Source organism: Psittacula echo (genome assembly GCF_963264785.1).
Source record: "Psittacula echo genome assembly, chromosome: Z".
In the NCBI taxonomy this organism is placed as follows: domain Eukaryota; kingdom Metazoa; phylum Chordata; class Aves; order Psittaciformes; family Psittacidae; genus Psittacula; species Psittacula echo.
In genome coordinates, this window is record NC_137742.1 from 14,542,020 (window position 1) to 14,568,058 (window position 26,039).

At 37.4% G+C, this 26,039-nt stretch overlaps 1 protein-coding gene across 9 annotated transcripts in view; it reads left to right on the forward strand.

Annotated features, from left to right (window-relative positions):
• Nucleotides 1-26,039, forward strand: part of NIPBL (NIPBL cohesin loading factor) — a 159,580-nt gene that overhangs the window by 47,870 nt on the left and 85,671 nt on the right. For all 9 annotated transcript variants that reach the window (XM_080636687.1, XM_080636691.1, XM_080636689.1 and 6 more), the window contains exons 2-6: nt 14,789-14,932; nt 17,863-18,028; nt 20,503-20,633; nt 25,050-25,149; nt 25,762-25,913. In XM_080636687.1, coding sequence (XP_080492813.1) covers nt 14,869-14,932; nt 17,863-18,028; nt 20,503-20,633; nt 25,050-25,149; nt 25,762-25,913 — 613 coding nt within the window. In that variant the 5' untranslated portion in view covers nt 14,789-14,868. The remainder of the gene's footprint in view (nt 1-14,788; nt 14,933-17,862; nt 18,029-20,502; nt 20,634-25,049; nt 25,150-25,761; nt 25,914-26,039) is intronic.

A 26,039-nucleotide genomic window follows, 5' to 3' on the forward strand; every position in this document is an offset into this window, starting at 1 on the left:
TTGATAGCTTGAATTCAGTTAGTTTTATTTACTGTAAAATTCATTTTCATTGAGTGAAGTCTGCTTATGTATGAAAAAGATTTCATACTGGTTTGAGATAGTTAAGTCTGTTAAAGAAAAAAAAAAAACCTAACCAAAACACAGATGCATGTTTTAGAGAGTTTCTACGCATAAGGAGGTTTTCTTTAAGGTAGTGTTCTTCATTGTACTTATTTTACACTAACTGGTTGTGGTAATCCTATCTGTAGAACTACTTACCTTTTGGTTTGCTCCAGACTATTACTTCGATAAGTATGCTTTCAAGTGTTGTCAGCTCTTCTGTGTTTCTTTGTGTTGCTGTAGTACCCTGTGGAGGTGGGCTGGGAATGTTCAACATGGACAGGTGAAAAGGGAAAATTTCTGTGCGTGGCCGTCATAATTTTGAGATTCCACCTGTTATTGATGGAATGTTTGTTTATGCTGTGATATTGGTAATTTTGAAAAAGTTGAAAGTTGGGAAGTTAAGCTTGATTGAAGCCTGTAAGCATCTTTGCAAACCAATTGCTTTAACCTATTGCAAAATAGGTAGCTTTGGTTTAGATTTGTAGTATGTGCAGACTGTCAAGGGTAGGATATGGAAGATAATAAGGTGAAAGAAACACGTCTTTAGATAAATACTTTTCTTGGAACTGCATCCCTCCTGTCAGCAAAGTTTGGAGCAAAAGAAATTTCTGTTGTGTTCGTGCTGCAGCTATAGGAGAAACAGCAGCAGCAGTTCAGGATGGCACAGGGCTCTTTCCTGGATAACTGTATGAATCCATCCCCAAACATACAAAGATCCTACCCCAATGTAGTATTTTTCCTAGCTATTGAGACATATCTGATTGTTACCATCTAGCCCTGGTTGCTCATGGCGAGCTGGTCATCGTTTGAGTTTAGCTGATTAACAGTGATTCCAACACTATACCTGTAGATGTTGTGTATTATATACTTAAGGGCTTATTGATAACTTTGAATATGTATATTTTTTTCCAGGTGTAGTCTCTGTTTGTTTCCTGTGCTATGTCTTTGAGTTCATAGTACTCCAGAAGTTTAGCTGACTATAATGCTCATACGAAAAAAAAGCTTTTAGTGTGTGTGCAGTTGGGAAAAGGATTATCTTGGCTGACTAGTGATACTCTTTTACATGCTTGTTTATAATATTTTTGTTTGTAATGTTAATAGGAATGATAATTGAATAGGATAAGAAGATATTTAAAAAAAAAAAAAAAAAAAAGCCATAAAGGAAAGAATCAGGGACTCCTGACTCTTTAGTAATCATACTTTTGTAGTTGAAAACATCATGGAGCTTTACTTTTTTAGAATTGCTAGGTTGGATGTTGTATGCAAAAAAGTTTATGTAATCCTCAATTTTAGAATTTAAACACTACATAAAATCAGTTACCAAGAGATGAAAATTTTTGTATGTTTGAAGTCTCTTACATGATTATTTTATTTATTAGACACTAACACTGCATTTATTTTTTTAAAAAGTTACTTTTTCTCTCATATTCAGTCTTTCCAATCAGAGTGGTTAGCAAGATGTTAGTAATGTTAGTTTAAATGTTAAATTGTATTATTTTAGAGGTTTTGTCTTTTTAAAGTTAGCATACTCTCCTTTAGAGAGACTCTGTCTTATCTGTATGTTGCATGAGCAATATAAGCTACCTTTTGTAAAATGAACCAAATGGAAAAAAAATTGGGTAGTGAATACTATAAAATTAGAAAATTAATTCTGTTACTAGTCATTGTGTAGATATGTACAGTAGGATAGTAGAAACCAAGATCTGTATATGTTTCTGTATATAGTCAGTAAAAACACTGATTTATTTAATCATTTCCTCCTTAATGATCATGGCACTGTTTATCTGTAAGTCCTCAGTCTGATAATTTTGGATAGCATCAGCTAATTTCAGTTATATTTTACAGAGGGTGAAAGTCTCAAACCAGTTTGATTTATGGAAGTTGGTTGTTGGATAGAGGAGAGATACTCGTGTTCCCATTGAGGAAGAGGCCACAGCACATGCTCTCTCTTCCATCTAGCAGCTGAGGTGTGGGAGTGGATTTGATGTGAGGGAAGGAAACTCGCTGTGTTAGAGAGCTATCATAGATCCTTTGGAAAGAGGAATTGCGTTGTTGTGTTAAGGGGTTGAGAGGAAATAATACAGCACTCCAGAAAAAAAGCATCTTAGCCACCTGCAGCACTATACAGCATCAGTCTTAAACATGCACAGAGCTGAAGTTGATAAACGAGATAAACGAGTTGATAAATGAGTTGATAAACGAGATCAGTATTAGGGCAAAGGGCATAAGGTATCATAGGTCAATATTAATTCCAATACAAAAAAGCAGTGAGGCGCTTTTGAAATGCAACACACTGAATCTGTTTATGTAAAATTTTACGTTGCCATTTATTGTGGATATCTAAAGAAAAATTTGTGTATCTGTTTTCTTAGAGTGTATTAAAGAAGCTTGGAAGGATTTTAATTGTTTTTCAGTGTCAAAAATGAGGCAAAAAATGTGTAACTGGAAGACTTGTGCATAATCAGCTGCTGCCTCAACAGGTTTATTTCTTCTCAGTTTTGTTTTATAAAGGTTATGAATCATCTGAGAGAGTTGAAAGACAGAAATGCAAGATTAAATACTGGAAAAGACTGCCGAATTAAATAGGTTTTGATTCAGTGTTTAGTCACTAGGTTTTTAGCCTGGTTAAGACCCAACCTAATTAAAGAAAAAAAGTCTTTAAAATAGAAATAAATGTCAATATACAACTGTTTTTAGAAAAGAGCAGCACTACTACCAGCTAACATAAATGAGACATTCAAGAAAAAGTTAAAAAAACAAGCCGCTACTTCCTCTCATGCCTGTCAGAACTATTTCGTTAACAAAGATGTGTGTTGCAACCCAAAGTGTTCTGCATTTGACAAATCTGACCTATGGAACCCCTTTAATTGTTCATGCTCTTCTTCATCTCTTAGCTATTTTCTTTCAATAAAATGAACTGTATCTAGTGTCTGCTGCTCTGTGTGTGCCTGAGCAAGCAAAAGAGCTGTGCTCACCAAAAAAGCACCATTACAGATGTACTTCTTTGTTGGAATAAAAGTTGTGTGTGGATTATGTAGTGCAGATAGGAAATACATGCATGAACTACTGCTTGGGGTTTTCCCTTTATGTTTGAATTTCTCAGCTGCACCTAATATCATGACTGCTGCCTAGCAAAGTTAGGTTTTTACAGTTTAATTCTACATTTGCTTCTGCAGGACAAAATAATTCAGTAGCTCTCAGTAGTGTTAGGAACTTTGACATAAATGAATCTCATAAAGAGGATATTTATTGCTTAAAAAGATGGAAAAGGAGTGGAAATAAACTCCCTGAATCACTGGATTCTCCCTGACAGAAGTTTTACCTACTTTATTTTGCAGAACTGGCGAATATAATTACACTTCTAAGGTATTACATGACTCATAGCTATCAATGCACTTGTGCCTGCAAAAATAGTGTGAATTTTATACAAGCTAAATTTTTAAAACATGCAAGTTCTTTGGTTTAGTTTTTGCTAACTTATCAGTATGATTCAATCTTGTATCACTTTTCTAATGAGAAGGAGCCATTAGTATCTTACTTTGGAACCAGGTACAAGATTTATGTTCCATTCACTTAAATTTAATCGCTGTGTTTTAAGGAGACAACTGAGCTGCCTTACAGTAAGGCTTTTAAGCAGATTCTGTTTTGCATTAGTTCTCTAATAAAATAGCAAGAAATACTTTCCTGTAAAGCTGTATTCTTATTTACATAGCCTCATTGACACATAGGGTGTTTTCCATAAAATTCAGTAATTCTGAGATTTACTTTTTTTCTCTTTTGCTGAAATAAGCTACACTTGTTGATCATCACAACACTTTGTAAATATAATTCGATTTTTCTGCAATTTTTGGGTCAGATTATGTTTTCTGAAAGAATACATAATACATTTTACTTGTTGGTTAAATGTTTTATTTGTATATGAAGGACTTGATATAGACTCATTTTAAAGAGTTCTTCATGCTAAGGCATCCAAATTAAATATATGAGATGTTATTTTTAGTGTGGAACACTGCTTGTAAGGACTTTATAGTTTTTGTATCACATATAATGAATAAAAATGAAAGTTTCCTGTGCTTTGAAGAAGGATATGCTTTAGCAGGAAAAGGTTCTAAATCTGCTAGAGACCTGCTCCTTCTTTTCAGGAAACTGTGTTTTAATGTATTTTCACCTTTTGTAATTGCAATTACAATAAAAGTCAGTATTTCCTCCTAGATGTTCACAAAGAATCATAGACTCATAGAAAGGTTTGGGTTGGAAGGGGCCTTAAAGCTCATCCAGTTCCAACCCCCCTGCCACAGGCAGGGACACCTTCCACTAGACCAGGTTTCTCCAAGCCCCATCCAGCCTTGCCTTGAACACTTTCAGAGATGGGGCAGCCACAGCTTCTCTGGGCAACCTGGACCAATGCCTCACCACCCTCCTAATGAATTTTTTTTCCTAATACATAATCCTCCATTCCTCCTTGTCCTGTCACTACTTGCTCTTGTAAAAGTCCTTATCCAGCTTTCTTGTAGCCCTCCTTTCAGTACTGGAAGGCTGCTTGAAGGTCTCCCTGAGCCTTCTTCAGGATGAGCAAGCCCAACTAACTCAGCTTGTTTTCAGAGGAGAGTTGTGCCAGCCCTCCGATCATCTTTGTCCTGTGGACTTGCTCTAACAGGTGCATATGTTTCTTGTTTTGAGGGCCCAGGAGTTGAATGCAGGACTGCAGCTGGGGTTTCACGAGAGCAGTTCAGTGGGGAAGAATCATCTCCCACGACCTGCTGGTCACACTTCTTTTGATGCTTGGGATTGCCTTGATGGAGGTGCAGGACCTTGCGCTTGGCCTTATTGAACTTCATGAGATTGGCACTTCTCAAATGTGTCAGTGTTCTGCTGGCTGGTATACCTTTTGTCCAGCATGTCGACCGCAACATACAGCTTGGTGTCTTTGTCAAACTAACCTGACCACGTCTGCAACGTGTATATCACGAAAGCTGCGTACTACCCATTGATATCTACTCTCTGCACATAGCTTAGTCTCATTTTTTTTTTCTTCACTTTTTTTTTTAACTCTTAAAATTTGTGATGGTCCAATTGTGTCATTTCGCCTCCTCTCGTTCCACAGGAAGAGTTATTGCAGATGGAATGCTTTGTTATTTTACCCTGGTGGAAATATAGAATCATAGAATAGTTAGGGTTGGAAAGGACCTTAAGATCATCTAGTTCCAATGCCCCTGCCATGGGCAGGGACACCCCACACTAAACCATGCCACCTAAGGCCTCATCCAACCTGGCCTTGAGCACAGCCAAGGATGGGGCACTCACAACTTCCCTGGGCAACCCATTCCAGTGCCTCACCACCCTCTCAGTAAAGAATTTCTTCATTAGATCCAATCTAAACTTCCCCTGTTCGAGTTTTAACCCATTACCCCTTGTCCTGTCACTGGAGTCCCTGATGAAGAGCCCATCCCCAGCATCCTCATAGGCCCCCTTCAGATACTGGAAGGCTGCTATGAGGTCTCCACGCAGCCTTCTCTTCCCCAGGCTGAACAGCCCCAACTTTCTCAGCCTGTCTCCATACGGGAGGTGCTCCAGTCCCCTGATCATCCTCGTGGCCTCCTCTGGACTTGTTCCAACGGTTCCATGTCCTTTTTATTGGTGTTGAGGACACCAGAACTGTACACGATACTCCAAGTGAGGTCTCATGAGAGCAGAGTAGAGGGGCAGGATCACCTCCTTTGACCTGCTGGTCACGCTCCTCTTGATGCAGCCCAGGATACAGTTGGCTTTCTGGTCTGCGAGCGCACACTGCCGGCTCATGTTCATTTTTTCATCGACCAACACCCCCAAGTCCTTCCCTGCAGGGCTGCTCTGAATCTCTTCTGTGCCCAACCTGTAGCTGTGCCTGGGATTGCTCCCCAGGTGTAGGACCTTGCACTTGGCATGGTTAAACTTCGTTAAGGTTGGCATCAGCCCACCTCACAAGTGTGTCAAGGTCCCTCTGGATGGCATCCCTTCCCTCCAGCATATCAACCGAACTACACAGCTTGGTGTCATGGGCAAACTTGCTGAGGGCGCACTCAATCCCACTGTCCATGTCACCGACAAAGATGTTGAACAAGACCGGTCCCAACACCAATCCCTGAGGGACACCACTCTTTACCGGTCTCCAGCTGGACATTGAGCCATTGACCACAACTCTTGGTGTGTGGCCATCCAGCCAGTTCTTTATGCACCGAATGGTCCACCCATCAAATTGATGTCTCTCGAATTTAGAGAGAAGGATGTCATGTGGGACAGTGTTGAACGCTTTGCACAAGTCCGGGTAGATGACGTCAACTGCTCTGCCCCTGTCCATCAGTTTCGTAGCCCCATCATAGAAGGCCACCAAATTGGTCAGGCAGGATTTCCCCTTAGTGAAGCCATGCTGGCTGACACTAACCACCTCCTTGTTTTTCATGTGCCTTAGCATGCCTTCCAGGAGAATCTGCTCCAAGAGTTTGCCAGGCACAGAGGTGAGACTGACTGGTGTGTAGTTCCCTGGGTCATCCATTTTTCCCTTCTTAAAAATGGGGTTTATATTTCCCTTTTTCCAGTCATCGGGAACTCCACCTGACTGCCATGATTTTTCAAATATGATGGACAGTGGCTTAGCAACTTCATTTGCCAGCTCCTTCAGGACCCATGGATGGATTTCATCAGGTCCTATGGACTTGTGTACGTTTAGGTTTTTAAGATGGTTTCGAACCAGATCCTCTCCTACAGTGGGCCTGGGGTCTTCACTCTTACAGTCCCTGCCAAGCCTTACAGCCTTCCAAGACTTGCGTGGTGCAGTCAGAGCCTTTGCCAGTGAAGACTGAGGCAAAGAAGTCATTAAGAACCTCAGCCTTCTCCAAATCCTGGGTAGCCAGTTCTCCCAGTATCTTCCAGAGGGGGCCTATATTGTCCCTAGTCTGTCTTTTATTCGCTGCCTACCTATAGAATCCCTTCCTGCTATCCTTAACATCCCTAGCCAAGTTCAATTCTAACTGGGCCTTAGCCTTCCTCACCTGGTCCCTAGCTTCCCGGACAGGATCCCTGTATTCTTCCCAGGCCTCCTGTCCCTGCTTCCACTTGTTATAAGCCTCTTTTTTCCTTTGAATTTTCCTCAGCAGCTCCTTATCCATCCAAGGAGGTCTCCTGGCCCTCCTGCTGCACTTCCTTCTAGTTGGGATGCAACACTCCTGAGCTTGGAGCAGGTGGTTGTTGAATAACAACCAAGGGTCTTGGGCCCCCCTGCCCTCTAGGACTGTATCCCATGGAACCTTACTAAGCAGGTTCCTGAAAAGGCCAAAGTCTGCTCTCTTGAAGTCCAGGGCAGTGAGCTTGCTGCTTTCTCTTCTCACTGTCTTGAGGATCTCGAATTCGACCATGTCGTGGTCGCTGCAACCAAGGCTGCCCTGGAGCATCACATTTCCAACCAGCCCTTCCCTGTTGGTGAGCACGAGGTCAAGCATGGCACCTCTCCTTGTCGGCTCCTCTATTACTTGCAGAAGGAAGTTGTCTTCCACACAATCGAGGAACCTCCTGGATTGCTTGTGCCGGGCCGTACCTTCACTCCAGCAGATGTCAGAGTGGTTGAAGTCTCCCATGAGGACAAGGGCCTGTGAGCGTGAGGCTGTTCCTATCTGCCTATAGAGCACTTCATCCACAGATTCCTCTTGATCAGGCGGTCTGTAACAGATCCCCACAGTAATGTCCCCCATCACTATCCTCCCTTTAACCCTGACCCACAAACTCTCTGTCAACTGCTCACCCGTCCCCAGACAGAGTTCCATACTCCCCAGCCTATCCCTAACATAAATAGCAACTGGCCCTCCCTGCCTGCCAGGCCTGTCTTTTCCATAGAGCCTGTAACCTTCCATTCCAACACTCCAGTTGTAGGAGCCATCCCACCATGTTTCTGTGATGCCTACTATATCATGCCCCTGTAGACGTGCACACCTCTAATTCCTCTTGTTCTCCATGCTATGGAGGTTTGTATAGAGGCATCTGAGCCAAGCTCCAAATGAAGCCGGCTCATTGGTTGGAGTGGCTGGAATATCTCTGCATCCCTCTGAGCATTTATTGTAGGTGCTGGCAACTGACTGGGTGTGTTGGGATGGAATGATGGCCCCCTCCTCCAACACATCTATTTTAAAGCTTCCTTGACCAGTCTGGCAAGCCTCCTACCAAAACCACTCTTCCTCTTCTTTGCCAGATCAGCTCCACCAGCCCCCAGTAGACCTGGCCTACTAACTTGGGCCCCATGTTCAAGACACCCAAACCCCTGACTATGACACCATCCTTTTAACCATTCATTAACCTGGCTAATCCTCCTAGCTTTTTTAAGGTCCTCCCCTGTATCCTGGAGAATTGATGAAAAGACAATCTGAGCTCCAGAACCCCTAACCAGCTCTCCCAGGGCTCTATAGTCCTTCTTTATGTTCTCCAGGCTACTTCTATCAACATCGCTAGCACCCACATGGGTCACCAGAAGTGGGTAATAGTCCGTGGGACTCACTAGAACAGGCAGCCTCTCTGCAACATCCCTGATCCGTGCCCCAGGCAGGCAACACACCTCCCTTGAGACCAGGTCAGGCCGACAGATGAGTGCCTCCGTCCCTTTCAAATTTGAGTCCCCTACCACTATGAACTGCCTCTTTTTCCTGGCAGCACCAGTACTGATCTTTACCGGTGCACCAGCCGGTTGTTTCTGGTGGAAGTGCCCTTCCTTCTTAGCCCCCTGGAGGACAGCAAAGTGGTTCTGGGTGGGGACAACAGCTTTAGGAGGAAGCCCCTTGCTTCTGCTTTAGGATATCTTTCCTTGAATCCACAGACCTCTCATACTGTGTATGCTTCCACCACCTTTACTGGGGTTTCTCTTGCCATTTACTACAGTGCCACTGCTGCTAGTATTCCATGGGCAGCAGAGACATCAGTGTCATTGTTATGGACTAGAACAGTGGAGCACAAAGGAATGTGGTAGTAGCCACAGAGGAAGAAGCTGGTTTCTCTAAATTTTTTTTCTAAAGCTTTCTTTATATTCAGAAGCAGCTTACAGTTGGCACAGTACAGTCATTTTCACTGAGGTTTCTTTTCTTACAGTGGTTGTAGTTATTCGAGCACCTGTTACGGGAATAGTTGTAGTAAACACATTATGCTAATGCTGGTTTAAAAATTGGTCTAGGTAATTTTTATCTCAAACTTTTTAATTTTTCACTTGCTTTGGCAGCATCACTGATTGTGCTGGCTGATCACTTCATGAATCCAGCACAGATTTCACTAGTACACTGCATTTCATCTGGTTTTGTGCTTCTGAGATTTCTGTATTTGTATTTTCAAACAATTTTTTGTACCTAGTATTGTAGAAGGTGAAACTGTTCTGTGTGTGCTGTGAACTTCCTGGTTTCATAAATGCTGATGAGTTTTATTGGGCTTTTATTGTTAATAATGAGTCTTGATTTCTGGCACCACCCCCCTCCTATCGCTCCCTTTCTCTTTACCTCCTTCCACGTGCTGCAAGCAGTACTCCTCATTCGTTGTTCAAGTTAGGTTAATATCAGGTAGCTTCCTACTTTGTTGCATTATTATTTTTAACCTTAGACAGCTTGATCAGTAATTAATTAATGTGCAGTTGCAGTTCTGACTTTTTCTAAGACTTAGTGTTGTCGAAGTGTTGAAATGCTTTATATCATGAATGCATATGTTTCTCCTCTCCCCCACACCCCTCAGGTACTTACATATTAGGCTGTGTTTTGACAACTGTATCTCCTTCCTTAGTGTTTTTTGAAGTTGTTTTGGTAGCATTTAGTTCTGGAAAGTTAGTGTACTGTAACTCTGGTATGGAAAGCAGAAATGTGCCCTCTTGTGGGTAAATCTGTTGATGTACCTCACTCAGTATCTTGTTTCAATGAGAATTAGAGTGTGTTCAGTCTCTTTCTGCCTCTCCCTCACTGTTTAAGTGATTTTATTTATTTATTTTTATTAAGGATTGATAAATAGCAGAGCTTCATTTAGTGGCTAGCAAGAAAGGTAGTTTATTGCAAAATGAGGAAGTTTAAAATTGGCTATGAGGTGAGGATTCTTAAATTTCTAGTAGCATGTTTCCTCATCTAAAAGAAAGAAAAAAGTCCACTGCTCACCAGAGTTATAAAACAGCTAATACCTGAGTTGTACTGGTTTACTTTCGGTGTGCAGCTACAGAAGTCAACTTTGATCGTGATGCTGCAGTTACATCAATATGATGCTACTCAGCATATAAGAAATGAAAACCACGTTTTAAAGTATTTAATTCTAAATTAAGATTTAATAATGTAAACTAAATAAAAGTGTATTTAAAGTATTCTATTTAACAGAATGCTTTGAAAAAAGAAACATAGTCATTCTTTAAAACATAGTTTTAATCCACCTAATTTTGTCTCTCATATTCTTCTCAGAAATATATTAAGTCAGTCATATATGTAAGGAGGGACGTTTCATAAATGCAGAGCTTGAACCTTCATATAGTAATGAGTGGTCAGAGTCCTCTCGTCATTTCATTGACAGTTAGATGCTGCAATAGCTGGAAAAGTATCATTGGATTTTGGTTGGTTTGTTTTTTTTTTTTCCCTTGGATTTTTCTTGGTATAATTTTTTTATTTGTTTGCTTGGGATGTTTTTCTTTTGTTTGTTTTTTTCCCCTTCCTTGGTTGTGGTCATCTCTTTACTTAAAATTGTTCACAACATACTTTCATCCTCTCTTCTTTAATTTTGCCTATGCCTGTCCATTCTCTCTAAAAAGATTTGTTTCTTGTTAGTTTTCTGCTCTGCTGTTAATTCAGTACTATGGTGAGAAATGAGAAATGCAAAGAGATACGAGTTGTGGAGAGGATCCACATGACACACTTGGTGCCACCGAAGGCAGTCAGTATTTTCCATGTCCATGCTTTACCAGCCACATATTTACTTTCTACTTATGAAAAGCTGAAACCCAACAACCCACAACACATTAAATTTAACATTTTGATGGCAGTTTTCTTTGGAATATTAATTTGCAGTGAAGGAGAATATACAAAATTGACCAAAAAAAAAAGGAGGAAGAAGATAACATACAAAAGTAGCACTTTAAAAGTATATTTATTAACCATAGCATAAGCTTTTGTAATATTACTTTCCTTGCTATATTGGGTTGGCTTCACTTATATTATTGTGTATTAGAATGATAGCTTTTTCATATGTTATTCTCAATATATGCTGTGATTTCAATATTTTCATTTCACTGAGGGGTTCTTTGTATCACTTCCTTTGTGCAGTGTAGTTTTTTGTGAGACATCTTTCATGGTACCTCTTGTTTCTTATAAAGAAGCAGGAGCCTAAATACACCTATACTGAATGTGGAAGACTTCATTTGCATATATGTAAATTGATTTTCTACTTCTCTGTTTGAACTACTACGCTGCAATCTGATGCATTGTTTAAAAGCTTTCCAATGCAGCAGTTCTTCGATTTCTTTAGTTTAGCTAATGTAACTAACAGTTTCATTTTTTCAGTCTAGAGGTAGGAATGCTGTACTACTGGAACTAGCTACTGTGCAAAGCTGATAATGTAAAATTTTCTAAATATTGTAAAATATTTAGAATATTGATAACTAATTCTGAGCTGCTGCAGTGTAGTACTTCTAACTCTTATTACACTTGGGGAATGAAAAATAAAGAAACCCTACAACAGAACTTGTCTGTCAGTCAACCTATTAATTTTTGCTTGCTCTTCTGATATTTTGTGTGAAAGAACCTATCTAATCGTGAACTGTCAATTTTTCCCTCCCCCCAGCTGCTCAATATTTTAAATTCTTTAACTGAGTGAGTTTACTGATGTTCTTGGTGACATCAAATATGACTGGATTTTAGTCTCTAGTTCTGGAGTTGTATCCCACTTTGTTTGCCAGTTGTATAACAGTTTTGCTCTCAACACAACAGGTGCAAGATTTGGACCCAGATACTCCTTTGTGGTTTCTTTGTATTGTGCCTGTTGTATAAACTAATCTCACTATTTAATCCCATCTCTCTTGGTCTTTTGTTTACTCTCATCTGTTTACTCACATTCTCATACTTACAAAAACTTCAGTAAGAGGCAGAATTCTTGAATTGCTGTGTGTAGTTCCCAGCTGGTGCAGGTAACTGCATCCTGTCCCTTCTGTAGCAACTGTATGATCCATGCTTATCTTTAGTACTCTTAATGGAAGCTCTTCCAAATATTGACAGCTCTGGTGAGAAGCTATCTTCTCATTTTCTTCTTGCTTGCACTCATGGGCCTTTTATTGTTGTGTTAGCATTGTGCTGTAGCATTCTTCCTTTGTAACCTTCTTTGGCTGCTTTAGTGAGAGCAACCACATCCCCTCTTGACCTTTGTTTTGTTAGCTAAACAAACCAACCCCTTTTACTGTCCTCTTACAAAAGAAAGTTTGCTGTTCCCTGACCGTACAAGCTTACTGCACTTGCTTCACTCTCAGGTCTTGCCATTTTAGGTTTCTTATCATGTATCTGTGGAGAAGGTTTCTAATTGTCTAATTTCTAAGTGTCTGGTTTTGGAGAATTTTTTCCCATTAAATAACTGTATAATTTAATTCTTGTGGCAGTAATACCAAAAAAGAACTTGAAGTAGTTACAGCCTCTGATGTTTACAGCTTTCCCAGGTGATAGGAAGAGGAAATGAATGGATTTTTTTTTTTCTTGTTTTCATTGTTTCTATGTTGCATGCAAGATTTCCACTAATACTGATTAGTGGTGTGGCCTTAGTCAGCTTTGATGCATTTTATAAGGACAGAGAAAGTCATCAGACATGACCTTTTAATTGAACATATGGTTTATCTCTGAAAGGTGTTATATAGTTTTTTTAGTTACTAGCCTTTAAATGAAAACTTAAATTAAAAAACTGCTGGTTTATTTGTGGGTTTGCTGTTGCAGACTTATTACGGGAGTCTTTTTTTTTTTTTTTCATTAAAAATTGCTTATTTATAGAACTAAGAAACCACTGAAATTCTGTGCGTATCGGTATTCATTTCAGGTTAAAAACCCATCAAGTAGTATTTGAAACTGGGTGTTTGAAGACCATTTTCTCTTGGATTAAAGAAAAAACAAAAGAAAAACAAACAAACAAACAAAATCAATAAAACCCACCACAAAAACAACAGCCCACACAGAGTATCTCTCTGTATGTTTCCTTAACTAGATTTCTGTACCTATAATGTATAATATTTTCAATAAAGAATTGTAGTTTAGTGGTGAGAATGAGACCGTGGAGGGTGCAGCAAAGGAAGTCAGCTCATTGTCAGTTCTGTTTTACCTCAGTGTTGGTATTTTTGTCAAAGAATTCAGTTATGTGTAGATAGGGAAAGCTTGAAAAGTTAACTTCAGTGGTTCATTAAAACTTGGAGCATGAAAAAGACTTAAAACCTTTAATTTCCTTGTCTGTCTTGGAATCTATATGTATTTATTCGCAGTGATGTCCTATATTTTGCTATTGGTATGGCGTAAGAAAGGTGATAAAAATTAGTAAGGAAATTGCAGTGATCTCTTGCTATGTATGGATTGTATGTAATTCTCAAAAAATATTGTCTTGTAAGGTCACCAAATCATGACTTCAATGTCCTTAGTATATAATGTAAATGCTTACAGGAGTCTTTTTACTATTACCAAAACTGTTAACACAGCTGCCTGTCTGTAGTAAGTACCCACATACATATCAAATTCCTTTAATTTGTTTGCCTTCAAAAACATCATATTCAATTTTTTTTTTTTTTCCATTTCGTTAGTGTAATAGTGGATTCTAATGTGTGATCTTCACAAAGTTTTGTTGTTTTGGAACTGCAATTGAAATTATTGTGATTTTTTTTAATTTTTTTTTTTTTAGGTAGTGTGGACTTTGTTCCAGTTGGGATCCTTATAGTTAGTGTAAACTGAGTGAACAAATTCCCTTTTCAGTAGTTGAATATAAACTGTGCTGTTTTACAGGAAATAAATGAGCTAGTTCTGTAGTGGCTAAACCTTTTCTTTAGCTACCTTTTCTGAAGGTGGCTAAACCCTCTTCACAAGGGCTAAACTCCTGTTGTGAAGGGGGATGATACAGTTTCTGGTAGTAGTTTGACCAGACAGTATTTAATAATAAAGAGATATTTTCAGATCAGTTTTGAAATGGCAACTACTTTTAAATTATACCATTTGTCACATTGTTTACTCCTTGCTTTTTTCATCTGTAATTTACTCCTTTTGGTTTTGCTATACTCTTATATGAAAAATATCTCCTCCTACAAAACTGGAAAGTGAATATGGCAACTGTAATTAATTACACTGGGTATGTGTATGAGCTAATAGAAGTTTTGTTAACAGTTTCGAGTTGGTACTGTGTAACCTGAGCAGATTGCCTTCTAATTGCCTTATCTTGCATCTTTTTTGGTAAAGGACTCTCCTTCTGAGACCAGAAGCTTGCCTTTTGATTGCTTAATATCATATAATATTTAAAATCTACATTGTTTTACTCAGTCTTGACAAGATTTACATATTATACAACTGAGCGTATGGTCTGTGTTTCATTTATGTTACTGAATTTAAAATTCTGAAAAAGTAAACTGAGAATTTTCATTTGCTTTTTTTAATTTCTTTTTTTTCTTTTTCTTCCTCTCCTTTTTTTTTTTTTTTTTTTTTTTTTTTAGCTCTTGGGAGATGGGAAGTAATGATAGCTGGCACCTGAATTAAAATATCTGTGTAGGCACTACTATCCCAGAACTTCAGGATGAATGGGGATATGCCTCATGTTCCCATCACTACTCTTGCAGGGATTGCTAGTCTTACAGACCGTAAGTATTCTTCTTTTTCTTGACTTTGCTATGCTGTTTTGTACCTCTTTGGTAAGTATCTGCATTTTCAAAATACTAAAAATGGTTTTATTTTAAAATTTCAAAGAGCTAGAATTGTTCAAAATCAGATTTGGCATTAAAAATGTTAATTTTCTCATTGCTTTAATTTTGAAAATCTATTCAAATAAAACATGCTAATTTAAACATGAAATGAAATGCGCGTTAAAGAAAAAATCCTTAAGGAAACTTGAAATAAAATACAGGAATTCATTGTTTCATAGAATCACGGAGTGGTTTGTGTTGGAAGAGGCCTTAAATACCATCTAGTTCCAAGCCCCTGCCATGGGTGGGGACACCTTCTACTAGGCTGGGTTGCTCCAAGCACCATCCAACCTGGCCTTGAACAGTGCTAGGAGTGGGGCATGTTTGTTTGGAATATCATTCATTAGTATATCTGGGTACCCCCCAAATAAAGAAAACCAGATAAATTATAAAATGCTTCTCTAGAATGTACATCATCATGATAACCAAGACAGAGTGATAGAGAGGGAGAAACAGAAAGAGAGAGAGAGAGTGGGAGAGGGAGGATTAGACTGATGCTCAACTAACTGGAGTTGTGGAATGTGCTGAATATACTTGAAACCTAGTTCCTTAATTTTGGACAAGGTACAAAAAAGTTACTCTAATTAATAGGTGCAAAGATTGGCTGTACAATGGAAATCAGCAGCTGAAACTGTCTTCTTTCTTAGCTGTTCAGCCTACAAGAGGAGCAGATAAGGTGTGTGTACTGTCCTTAAATATATCAGGAAGACAAGATTCAAGGAAAGGAACTGTTTACATCAAAACCTGATACTGGCAGAAACCCAAATGGTTTATAATGTGACCAAATATATATTTTTAGAGAAAACTAAGAGGAGATCTATTATTACTGTAATGAGGTCCTAGAATAACCAGTGTAATAAGAGTAGTTTGAACAAAGATGCTTGTTGTTTATAAAGCGTAGAAAAGAATTCATAGCTCAGTTGTCTGAGGATAATTGGACTCTGACATAGGAACTTCTAAGTTCTTGTTTTTATTATGATACTACTGAAATGTGGAAACTTTCCAAGGGACACTTGGAATACGCACATATATAACCAGCAATTGAATTTAACTGCCTACAGTAAAAAAAGAGGATGTATTGGAAGAAAAAAACATCTTCATGTCCTTCTAATATTCTGAAATACCAAATTGGAAGATGCTGCTTATGTGTTTAGATGTGTTTTTATGTATCTTCATGTATATCTAATAATGAATCATCCCTATGCAAAGAGTTAGTTTTCCAGGCTATGGGAAGTTTTCCAGCATTAAGTATTTGCAGGTAAGGTTCTGAAGAAAATCAAAATACTTAACTGGTAGAAGTCACTGGCTAGACTTCTGGTGCAAGAGTTTCTTGGAACGCTTCCACTATGTTTGGTAGGGTTAGCCTGTGTTTGGTTCATTTGCTTCCTTATCTGTCATATTTATCTGTTATTTAGAAACAGCAGAGCAGCTGAGATAGTTTTGTAACTGCTTTGGTTTATTTTTCTCTGTGTGAAGGTAAGGAACTGCAATAGGCAAGACCTGTTGCCCTAAAAACACATGATGACCAGAGGTAGTAGAGTAGCTGGTTAACCAGATAAATTTATACTGTTTTAATAAATATGTTTTACTGATCTTGCTATTTTTTTCCAAGTTTCTGACACTTTCAATGTAATCTGATGCAAGTAATGAAAGCTAGCTGGTTTAATATATTATACACTTCTGTTTAAATGGCAGTGTATTTCTAAATACAGTAATGGTATGCATTATACAGGGGGAAAAATACTGGAATTCCACACACACACCCCCTTTTTTTTTAATAAAGAATTTCAAAACATAAAAGAATCAACAGAGTATATTTTGCTTGAGGCTTTTTTGTTTGGTTTGGTTTGTTGCTTGTTTGGTTTTTTTTTATCTCAGAGCTTTAATCAGCCTGGGAACTTGAAGTTAGTGTCAGCTTGTTTTTGTGGACCCAAGAAAGTAGCAAGCTTTTTTTGGACTTTTCTGGCTTACTCTCCTCTTGTCTGTGTAGCTCTGCAAATCATCTGGTCAGGGCTTATAAGGTACACTTCTTGTTATGTCTGCAGACCTAAGAATGCCCTCTGAAAGTACAGTGTGCTGGTTTATAAGCTGATTGAAATATTGTGATGGGTGTTTTAATTAAATCTTTTTTACCAAGATTTATGAATAGTTATATTGACTGAGATAACATTTTAGTAATCATACCAACCAATGATATTAGCCTCTTCTTGAGAAGTTGACTTACATATGAACAAATACAAGGCAAGAAAAACCAGAGAATTTAATTAGTGGCTTTAATTGGTTGTTGTTTGGGTTTTTGGTGGATTGTTTTGGGGGTGGATTTATTTTTTTGTTTGTTTCATTTTAATCTACCCTGACCATACAAAGTGGGAACATTAATTAAAAATGAAGATCAGAGTAGAAACCTTAAAGTATATTCTTGGTGCACTTACAGTACTGCATGCAACTACAAGGATTTTGCATTTCATTTTTTTATTGATGCTTTTGCCTGGAAGAGAAAGCTGATATATATAAGTAGCTTAATATTCTGGAATGTTTAAAAGTATGCTTTTATTCATAATACTTGCCTTAGCACAGTTAAATATTTACAGTAATATAGTAATATAACTTTTAGACTTGACTGCATTACTTTATTTAAAACAGCCTCCAGCATTTGTGTGTGTTTGATCCAAAAAAAAAAAAAAAAAAAAAAAAAAATCGAAAAATCTTCCCTATATTTAAATCAAGTTTTCTTACTTAATCACGTTGAGGGAGTGAGAAAGTGTGCATATTTCTATTACTGTGTTCCATGAAATGACTCTGAGCTCTTTTCTGTTATCTGATAACAGTTTTGAACCAGCTGCCTCTTCCATCACCTTTACCTGCTACAACAACAAAAAGCCTGCTTTTCAATGGACGCATAGCTGAAGAGGTGAACTGCCTTCTGGCTTGCAGGGATGAAAATTTGGTTTCACAGCTTGTCCACAGTCTCAATCAGGTGTCAACAGATCACATGTATGTATTTTGAACTTCAGCTGCATCATATCTGTATTTGTTGAAATCAAAATTAACTGGATTGAGAAGGATGTTTGTGAGAATCTGAAAATCAGAACATGCAGAGTTTTTACTGGGCTTGCTTAGCAGATGACTGCTGTACAAGAGTAAAATATTTTAATCAGTCTGAACACTAATAATTGTCCGGCAGCCTTTATGCATAACTGTGGGAGATATTTTATAGATCTACTGCTTATTCTATTCTTGGTAGTTAGGAGTGCAGACTTTGTGGTTTTGATTTTGCAATCCTCATTAGTGTTCTGCTTTGGTTGATAATGCACGTAGACAAGTTGTATACCCAGGATTATACAGAAAGAAAGTTTTTTGAGACACCCATGTGAGACCCATGTCCATTCTGGTTAGGTAATGAACTTACGTATTTTAAGAATTGGGCCAGCAAGTATGGTGATGTGTTCTCTTTTTGTTAATTTTCTTCTTTCTTTTCTTTTCTTTTCTTTTCTTTTCTTTTCTTTTCTTTTCTTTTCTTTTCTTTTCTTTTCTTTTCTTTTCTTTTCTTTTCATTCCTTTCCTTTCCTTTCCTTTCCTTTCCTTTCCTTTCCTTTCCTTTCCTTCCTTTCCTTTCCTTTCCTTTCCTTTCCTTTCTTTCCTTTCCTTTCCTTTCCTTTCCTTTCCTTTCCTTTCCTTTCCTTTCCTTTCCTTTCCTTTCCTTTCCTTTCCTTTCCTTTCCTTTCCTTTCCTTTTCCTTCTTCTCTTCTCTTCTCTTCTCTTCTCTTCTCTTCTCTTCTCTTCTCTTCTCTTCTCTTCTCTTCTCTTCTCTTCTCTTCTCTTCTCTTCTCTTCTCTTCTCTTCTCTTTCTTTTCTTTCCTTTCTTCCTTTTCCTTTTCCTTTTCCTTTTCCTTTCCTTCCTTTCCTTCCTTTCCTTCCTTTCCTTCCTTTCCTTCCTTTCCTTCCTTTCCTTCCTTTCCTTCCTTTCCTTCCTTTCCTTCCTTTCCTTCCTTTCCTTCCTTTCCTTCCTTTCCTTCCTTTCCTTCCTTTCCTTCCTTTCCTTCCTTTCCTTCCTTTCCTTCCTTTCCTTCCTTTCTTTTCCTTTCTTTCCTTTCTTTCCCTTTCTTTTCCTTCCTTCCTTTCTTTCCTTTCTTTCCTTTCTTTCTTTCCTTTCCTTTCTTTTCCTTTCTTTTCCTTTCTTTTCCTTTCTTTTCCTTTCTTTTCCTTTCTTTTCCTTTCTTTTCCTTTCTTTTCCTTTCTTTTCCTTTCTTTTCCTTTCTTTCTTTCCTTTCTTTTCCTTTCTTTCTTTCCTTTCTTTCTTTCCTTTCTTTCTTTCCTTTCTTTCTTTCCTTTCTTTCTTTCCTTTCTTTCCTTTCTTTCTTTCCTTTCTTTCTTTCCTTTCTTTCTTTCCTTTCTTTCTTTCCTTTCTTTCTTTCCTTTCTTTCTTTCCTTTCTTTCTTTCCTTTCTTTCTTTCTTTCCTTTCTTTCTTTCCTTTCTTTCTTTTCCTTTCTTTTCCTTTCTTTTCCTTTCTTTTCCTTTCTTTTCCTTTCTTTTCCTTTCTTTTCCTTTCTTTTCCTTTCTTTTCCTTTCCCTTCCTTCCTTCCTTCCTTCCTTCCTTCCTTCCTTCCTTCCTTCCTTCCTTCCTTCCTTCCTCCTTTCCTTTCCTTTCCTTTCCTTTCCTTTCCTTTCCTTTCCTTTCCTTTCCTTTCCTTTCCTTTCCTTTCCTTTCCTTTCCTTTCCTTTCCTTTCCTTTCCTTTCCTTTCCTTTCCTTTTTATTTTATTTTTTATCTTTTTTTCCCCTTGTTGTGCTTTGAATTGTCTTACTTTGGCAACACTCTTTTTCCTGCATGTTCCAATCAGTTGTTTAGATCAAGTGAAAGTAGCTTTTAAAAGTCCTTAAAGCAAACCATAACTGAAAGCATGGATATAGTTATAGAAAATACATTACTTTTTTTTTTTATATTTAAGAGGGAATCCTGTGATGTCAAAGATATGCCAATTTCCCTTTTAAAATAAATTCTTCTCAAAGCAATGGGTTGTAACATGAATGTTATATGTTCATGCGTATATTAATTTTACTCCTACAATTATACTTTATTGAAGTTATGCCAAAGCGTACTTTTGTGAGAAAGGTCACAACATAAAAGAGGGCATAAGAAACTTTTTATAATAGTCTGAAACTGACAGGCATGCAAATAGAAGTGCTTTGTAGCAGAAAATAATTCTAAAGACTAGTAGGAATATCACTTGTGCCATTTCTTAAACAAAAGAGAAAAAAAAAAAAAAAGCCATACAGGCAGGGAGCAGTGCTTTGCAGGTTGGTTTTGTCTATTTTAACAGTAAATTGTTTTCTTTCATTTTGGTTTTATTTTTTTGTTCTTTTGGTTTTTGGTTTTGTTGTTTTGTTTTGTTTTGTTACTTGACTCATAGTTTCTTATAATTTGAAAATGCATTTGCCTCTTTATTTGCTTACTTCCACAATTCCAGAGAGTTGAAAGATAACCTTGGCAGTGATGATCCAGAGGGAGATATACCAGTCTTGCTGCAGGCTATCCTGGCAAGGAATCCTAATGTTTTCAGGGAGAAAAGCATGCAAAACAGATACGGGGTACAAAGCGGTAAGGATTTTTGATTATTTATTATTGCATTTTATGTTGTTCTGAAGTTTAGGGGCCTGATACTAATGACAAATTTATATGGAGTCCAACTGTGATATTTATGCCTTACCTTGTATTTGATAGTGATATAAACCTGTGTACCATGACATCTTCTGAGAGTGATTGATTCTAGTAGAATAAGCATGTAAATATACTACCATATTTTTGTAAAAATATATTTAATTTCACTACAAACTTTAATCTGTAGAGTGATTAGATTTTTTTTTAAAAATAGTTTATTTTCATTTTTTATGGCTACATTTGTATATTTGTCTTAGTAAATAATTGAGGTTGGAAAAATATGCCTTAATCTTACTGAAAATCTGTATGATTATAGTGTATTATTGCACCAGTAGTGAACTACGAAATAGGTGGGAGAATTTCCAGAGTTTCCTTAGTGTGAGGGTAAAGGTTTGCCTGTACTGGAGAGATACAAATAGAAGTGTTACTTGAGTCTACAGAGCATAGGAAGTGTTAAGGTGGTTTTGGACAGGAGAAATAGCAAAAAGAGGTTTGTTCATCTATGCCAATGAGTAAAAAGCCAATCAATATTTGAAAATAACTTAGTAAGGGCAGAACACATGATGTTACTTGAAAGAAGGCCGAAACTTCCTTTAATGAAAATGTGAAATGCAGGGCTAGATATTGTTAAGTTCATTGATGCATTTACCTGTGCTTCACAGGAGGAAACATTTTTGCAGCTTGATTAAGTAGGTTAAGGATAATCCCAATGAAATAAAAGCCCTTATGTCTTTGGTAGATGTGTTTTGACCCTCCTTGAAGAAAGATACTGGTACAGAATAAAAAATAATTAAGCTTGAAATTTAGAAGAGTTGGTGTTATTTTAGTAAGTTAGAAAGTGTCTCAGAGAACCAGAAGAGATCAGACTTTCAAACTCCTTTGAATATTTAATTTTATTTTATATAATTCTGGTACTTATATGAGTGCAAGAATTGAAATGTAAGTGTGAAATCTGAAAACTGGAAAGAAAAGGGGAAGAGAGGAAAATCACAGCTATAGGCAAAGTGTTTTGAGAGGAAGAAGGCCCTGGAATGAATAACTGGAAAAGCTAGGTGAAATGTGACTTTATTTTCAATGGAAAAAGGCTACGCTCTAACCAGGAAATACGTGGATCTTTAAGTTAGATTTTTAGTTAGGTTTTTTCAGACTGTTTTCTATCACCAGGTTGTCTGAACAGACTGATTCACACCACCATGTGGTGTCAGGCCTAACTGTGTACAAGTGCACAATGTTAATTTTATTGTAGAACTTTTCATCAGATGACACAGTTTTGGATGTCATCTTGCAACTACACCTTTCTTACATCTTATGATGTATGAGTGGAGTGGATTTCTTTAGAATAATTTTTTAGGATTTATTTAGAATTGCTTTCAGTTTTCATAAAATTTTTTTCTCTTTTCTCTATCAAAACTTTGGCTTTGTTTTTCAGCAGATATGTGTTGGAAGATAAGCTAAAATAGGATATTGCAATAGATTAGTATTCATAGCGTTGCTTAGGGTTCAAGAGGGAATTCATATTCCCTTCAAGCTTTTTATCAGAACTTGTGAATTTTGGGGTTTATAATCATATGGATATTTCTGTAAACATAAATTACCTGGATAATTTTTTTTATTTCTACAAAAATTCAAGTGTATGTTTCTGTAAAAGGGAAAAACTTTGAAATAAGAGTGTATATTTAACTGAAATATCACTTATTGGTGAGCAGTCCTAGCTTAAACATGCTGATGCTGTAATACAGTTTAATCATACAAGACTTCCTGTCACCTTGAGCTGCAGTTTTATGTAGTGCATTCTTTGATGTTTAGTAATTTAGTAGGAATGCTAAAAAAAAAAAAAAAAAAAAAGAAGGGCAAAACATAGGCAAGACTGGAAGTATGTTATAAGGAAACTCATTGTAGTAGCGTTACTACTAGGATGATGTTTTCTCAAACCTGAGCATTTCTGATATTCAAGTTAATAATTTAGGTTAAGTTTTTTTATATATACATATATATACACAAAATATATATATTAGGTTAAGTTATATATATATAAAACAAGTTAATAATTAAGGTTACATTTAGAACAAATTCTTAAATATTTAAGGTACGGAAATGCACAGTGGAGCCATAGATCTGCTGCTTAGTGATATGACTACAATGTACAAGAAGATATGTTGGTGCTAATGGCAGCAAACCAAGTTCAACTCCTTTTTAGACTAAATATTTGAGGCATTTACTTATTTCTTATTTAATTATTATCAGATATGGTTGTTATCTGTCTGAGAACTTTGGAGGCACTGGGGCTTTTTTGTTGTTGTTTGGCTGGTGTTAGTTGTTTATTTGTTTTGTTGTGGGTTTTTTTAATTTTGCTTTCTAGTTTTTCTTTAAGTTACAGAGGTTTTGCCTCCTATATCCCGCTCCCTCCCTGAACAGAGAGAAAAGTGAGAGCTGTCTGTCACAGAATAATTTTTAGGTGTTTTGTCAGTTGGTTAGGTTGGTTGGTTGGGTTTTTAATGGTATTAAAATTTGATTAATTTCTATATTTCCTGTGATTCTTTTAAATCAAACCTATTGAATCTGTGGTTTAAAATGTGTCTTGAAGTTAGGGAGGAGAGGATACATAGAAAATTTTTAAAGTATATTGAAAGCACAGTTTTTGCTTTTAACATAGAATTAAACTTTCTTTGTCTATTTTGTGCTCGTTCGGGCACATTCTGTCAGTTTCCTATATGTGAATGATAAGGGTTGGTAGTTTGACTAAAATACCCTGCCCAGCTGGTGTTGAGAGTGGCAGTGAGAGGTGAGAGGTGGGAAGTGGGCACGGTGCAGCAAAGCATCCCTGGAGTCTCCTCCTCACTTGCCTCTATTTGAGGCAACCAGTGTCCATAGAGTCGAGAAGTCCCCTTCTGTTACTTGGGACAGTGAAGTGTCCTCCATAGGGAGGTCTCCCGGTTTTTTTCAGCACAACAGGGGACTTCTGCTCTTGGGCCAGTTTTTGTGTGCTAATGTACTTAGAGTGCAGCACTTCACACCTATCTGGAGGTAGTAAGGGCTGCATTCCTGTGGGATTATCACATCTCTTCTCTGCTGGGGAGAGGAGAAAAAGAGGGTGACAGACCTCAGGGAGGATTTCTGAAACTAGTTTTGCATATGTGAATATTGCAGTAATTGAAATCCATGATAGCAATTGAAGGATTGACAGCTCCCAAACACTCTACACTGGGGACTCCTGTCAGCCTTTTGTCTAACTTTTATTTTAAAATATTTGTACTACTTGCTGTGGCTTCCCAAGCTTCAGTGTGCACATGGATTCTGACACTGCATTTAGCTGTAGTATTTTAAGTTCTGTCATTAAAATAACTTAAAAGTTGTGAAAGTTATGGTTTTTTGTTTTTTTTTTTTTTTTGTTTCTGCATCACTTCAAGTGTAATGCTATTACTAGGCAATTCTTTATTCCTGTATCAAAGAGAGGAAAAATAAAAGATTCCTTTAAATTCTCCCTAATGGTCAAGTTAGAACAAAATACAATAGAGTTTTAGTTGGAAGGGACCTCCAATGATTATCTAGTCCAACTGCCCAGCTGCTTCAGGCCTGAAAAAATGTTACAGCAAATTATTAGGGGCCTTGTCCAAATGCCCCTTCAATTAGTTAGTTTCAAAGCACTTCGGTACTTGTGGCTTGCCAGCTAGTACAACTTCAGAAATTCCGAAGCATGACTGTGGGAATCTACAGGCTATGGGAGCTTACAGTTGGTATATTAGTTCTGCTATGCAACTAAAGTATTTCAGCACCTTCTTTGATGACATTACTTATAAAAGGTAATGGAGTTGGAATAGAAAGCTTTTGTCCCTGGGTAGGAAGGAACCACTAAGGCATTATGGTAGTGGTGAGGACTTGCAGCACAGCCCCAGATGATTGTTTGCTGTACTTGCTTGAAAAATGGGAGGTAAGTTTTCTGTGTTCTTCTGACTTGCAAAGTTTCGAAATCTTTCACTTATTGGCACAACGAATACTGTACACACCAGCCTGGGGTTTGGAATATATGTCCTGTTACAAAATGTTTCTATTTACTGGTAGGTTTTGGCTTGGGAAGCAGTAAAGAACAGAGGAAAGAGCCACTGTTAATATGTAAAACTAAATTAACACTGCCTTAAGAACACTTCTTTATGTCATGATGTAAAATGAACATCTTAAACAGAATCAATCATTTCTAGTGATCATTTCTAGTGGTTTCTAACACTAGAAATGGGTAGATGATGTTAATGGCTGTAAAGTTTATGATCTCTTTGTATATAATAATTTCTGAACTGAGAGATTTTATTGATTATAAAAAGGAAATGTGTGTAAAGTAATACTGCTATTTCTTTTTAATAGGGATGATGATGTCACAGTTTAATATTTCTCAGAATTCCATGCGTGGTAGTCCTGCATCTTCCAATTATCAACAAACCACTATATCACATAGTCCTTCCAGGTAACGCTTTCTTTTAAATGGATTGGGAAGGGCAGCTAACTGCAAATTCTTCCTACACTGAAAGTCAGTTATTCGTGCAAGTACATTTTGACCCAGTTACTGGGTTGTAATGTGCATGTATTATTGCCACAAGCCTATGTTATTTTTATGGCTTTCTATCTGTAGGATCAGTCTAAGATAAAGCCAAGGAAAGAGTAAGTTATATCGAATGGACTTTGTGTCAGGTCCTACCTAACTGCCTACCACATTCCTATATCTTTGAAATCTTCCAGGAGAAATCATATTTAGAGCAGATGGCTCTTTGTTAATCCTACTGACCTAGTGGTTAGTTAAAACTTAGCTGTCACTTTCATTAGAACTTCTAGGACTAACTTATGGAAACTGCAGATCCTTTCTCTAGGTGGAGGCCGTATGAATGCTTTTTATTCTGGTCTTTACTGTTATTAATGTAGTACCTAAGCTGTGATTCCTAAGTAATAATTGTACTTAGGAAGGTATTGATAGCCTAAAATACTGCTTTTGGGGGAGATTATTGATTATGTTGAAATTTTGTATCAATAATTTTGTCTAAATTTGCTTTTCCAACTTTTAAAATCTTCATTTTATTTTTAGCCGGTTTGTGCCACCACAGACAAGCTCTGGTAACAGATTTTTGGCACAACAGAACAGCCCAGTGCCTAGTCCATATGCTCCTCAAAGCCCTGCAGGATACATGCCATATTCACACCCTCCAAGTTATACACCACATCCGCAGATGCAACAAGGTAAGTCTGTGATGTTTGTTTTATTCTTCTAGCTTATGTCAGCTTTACCTTCATGTGCACGTTTCACAGCTTTCTAATTTCTTTTAAAGAGTCACATGCTTAATGGAAATCTTTGAGTTGGCAGGT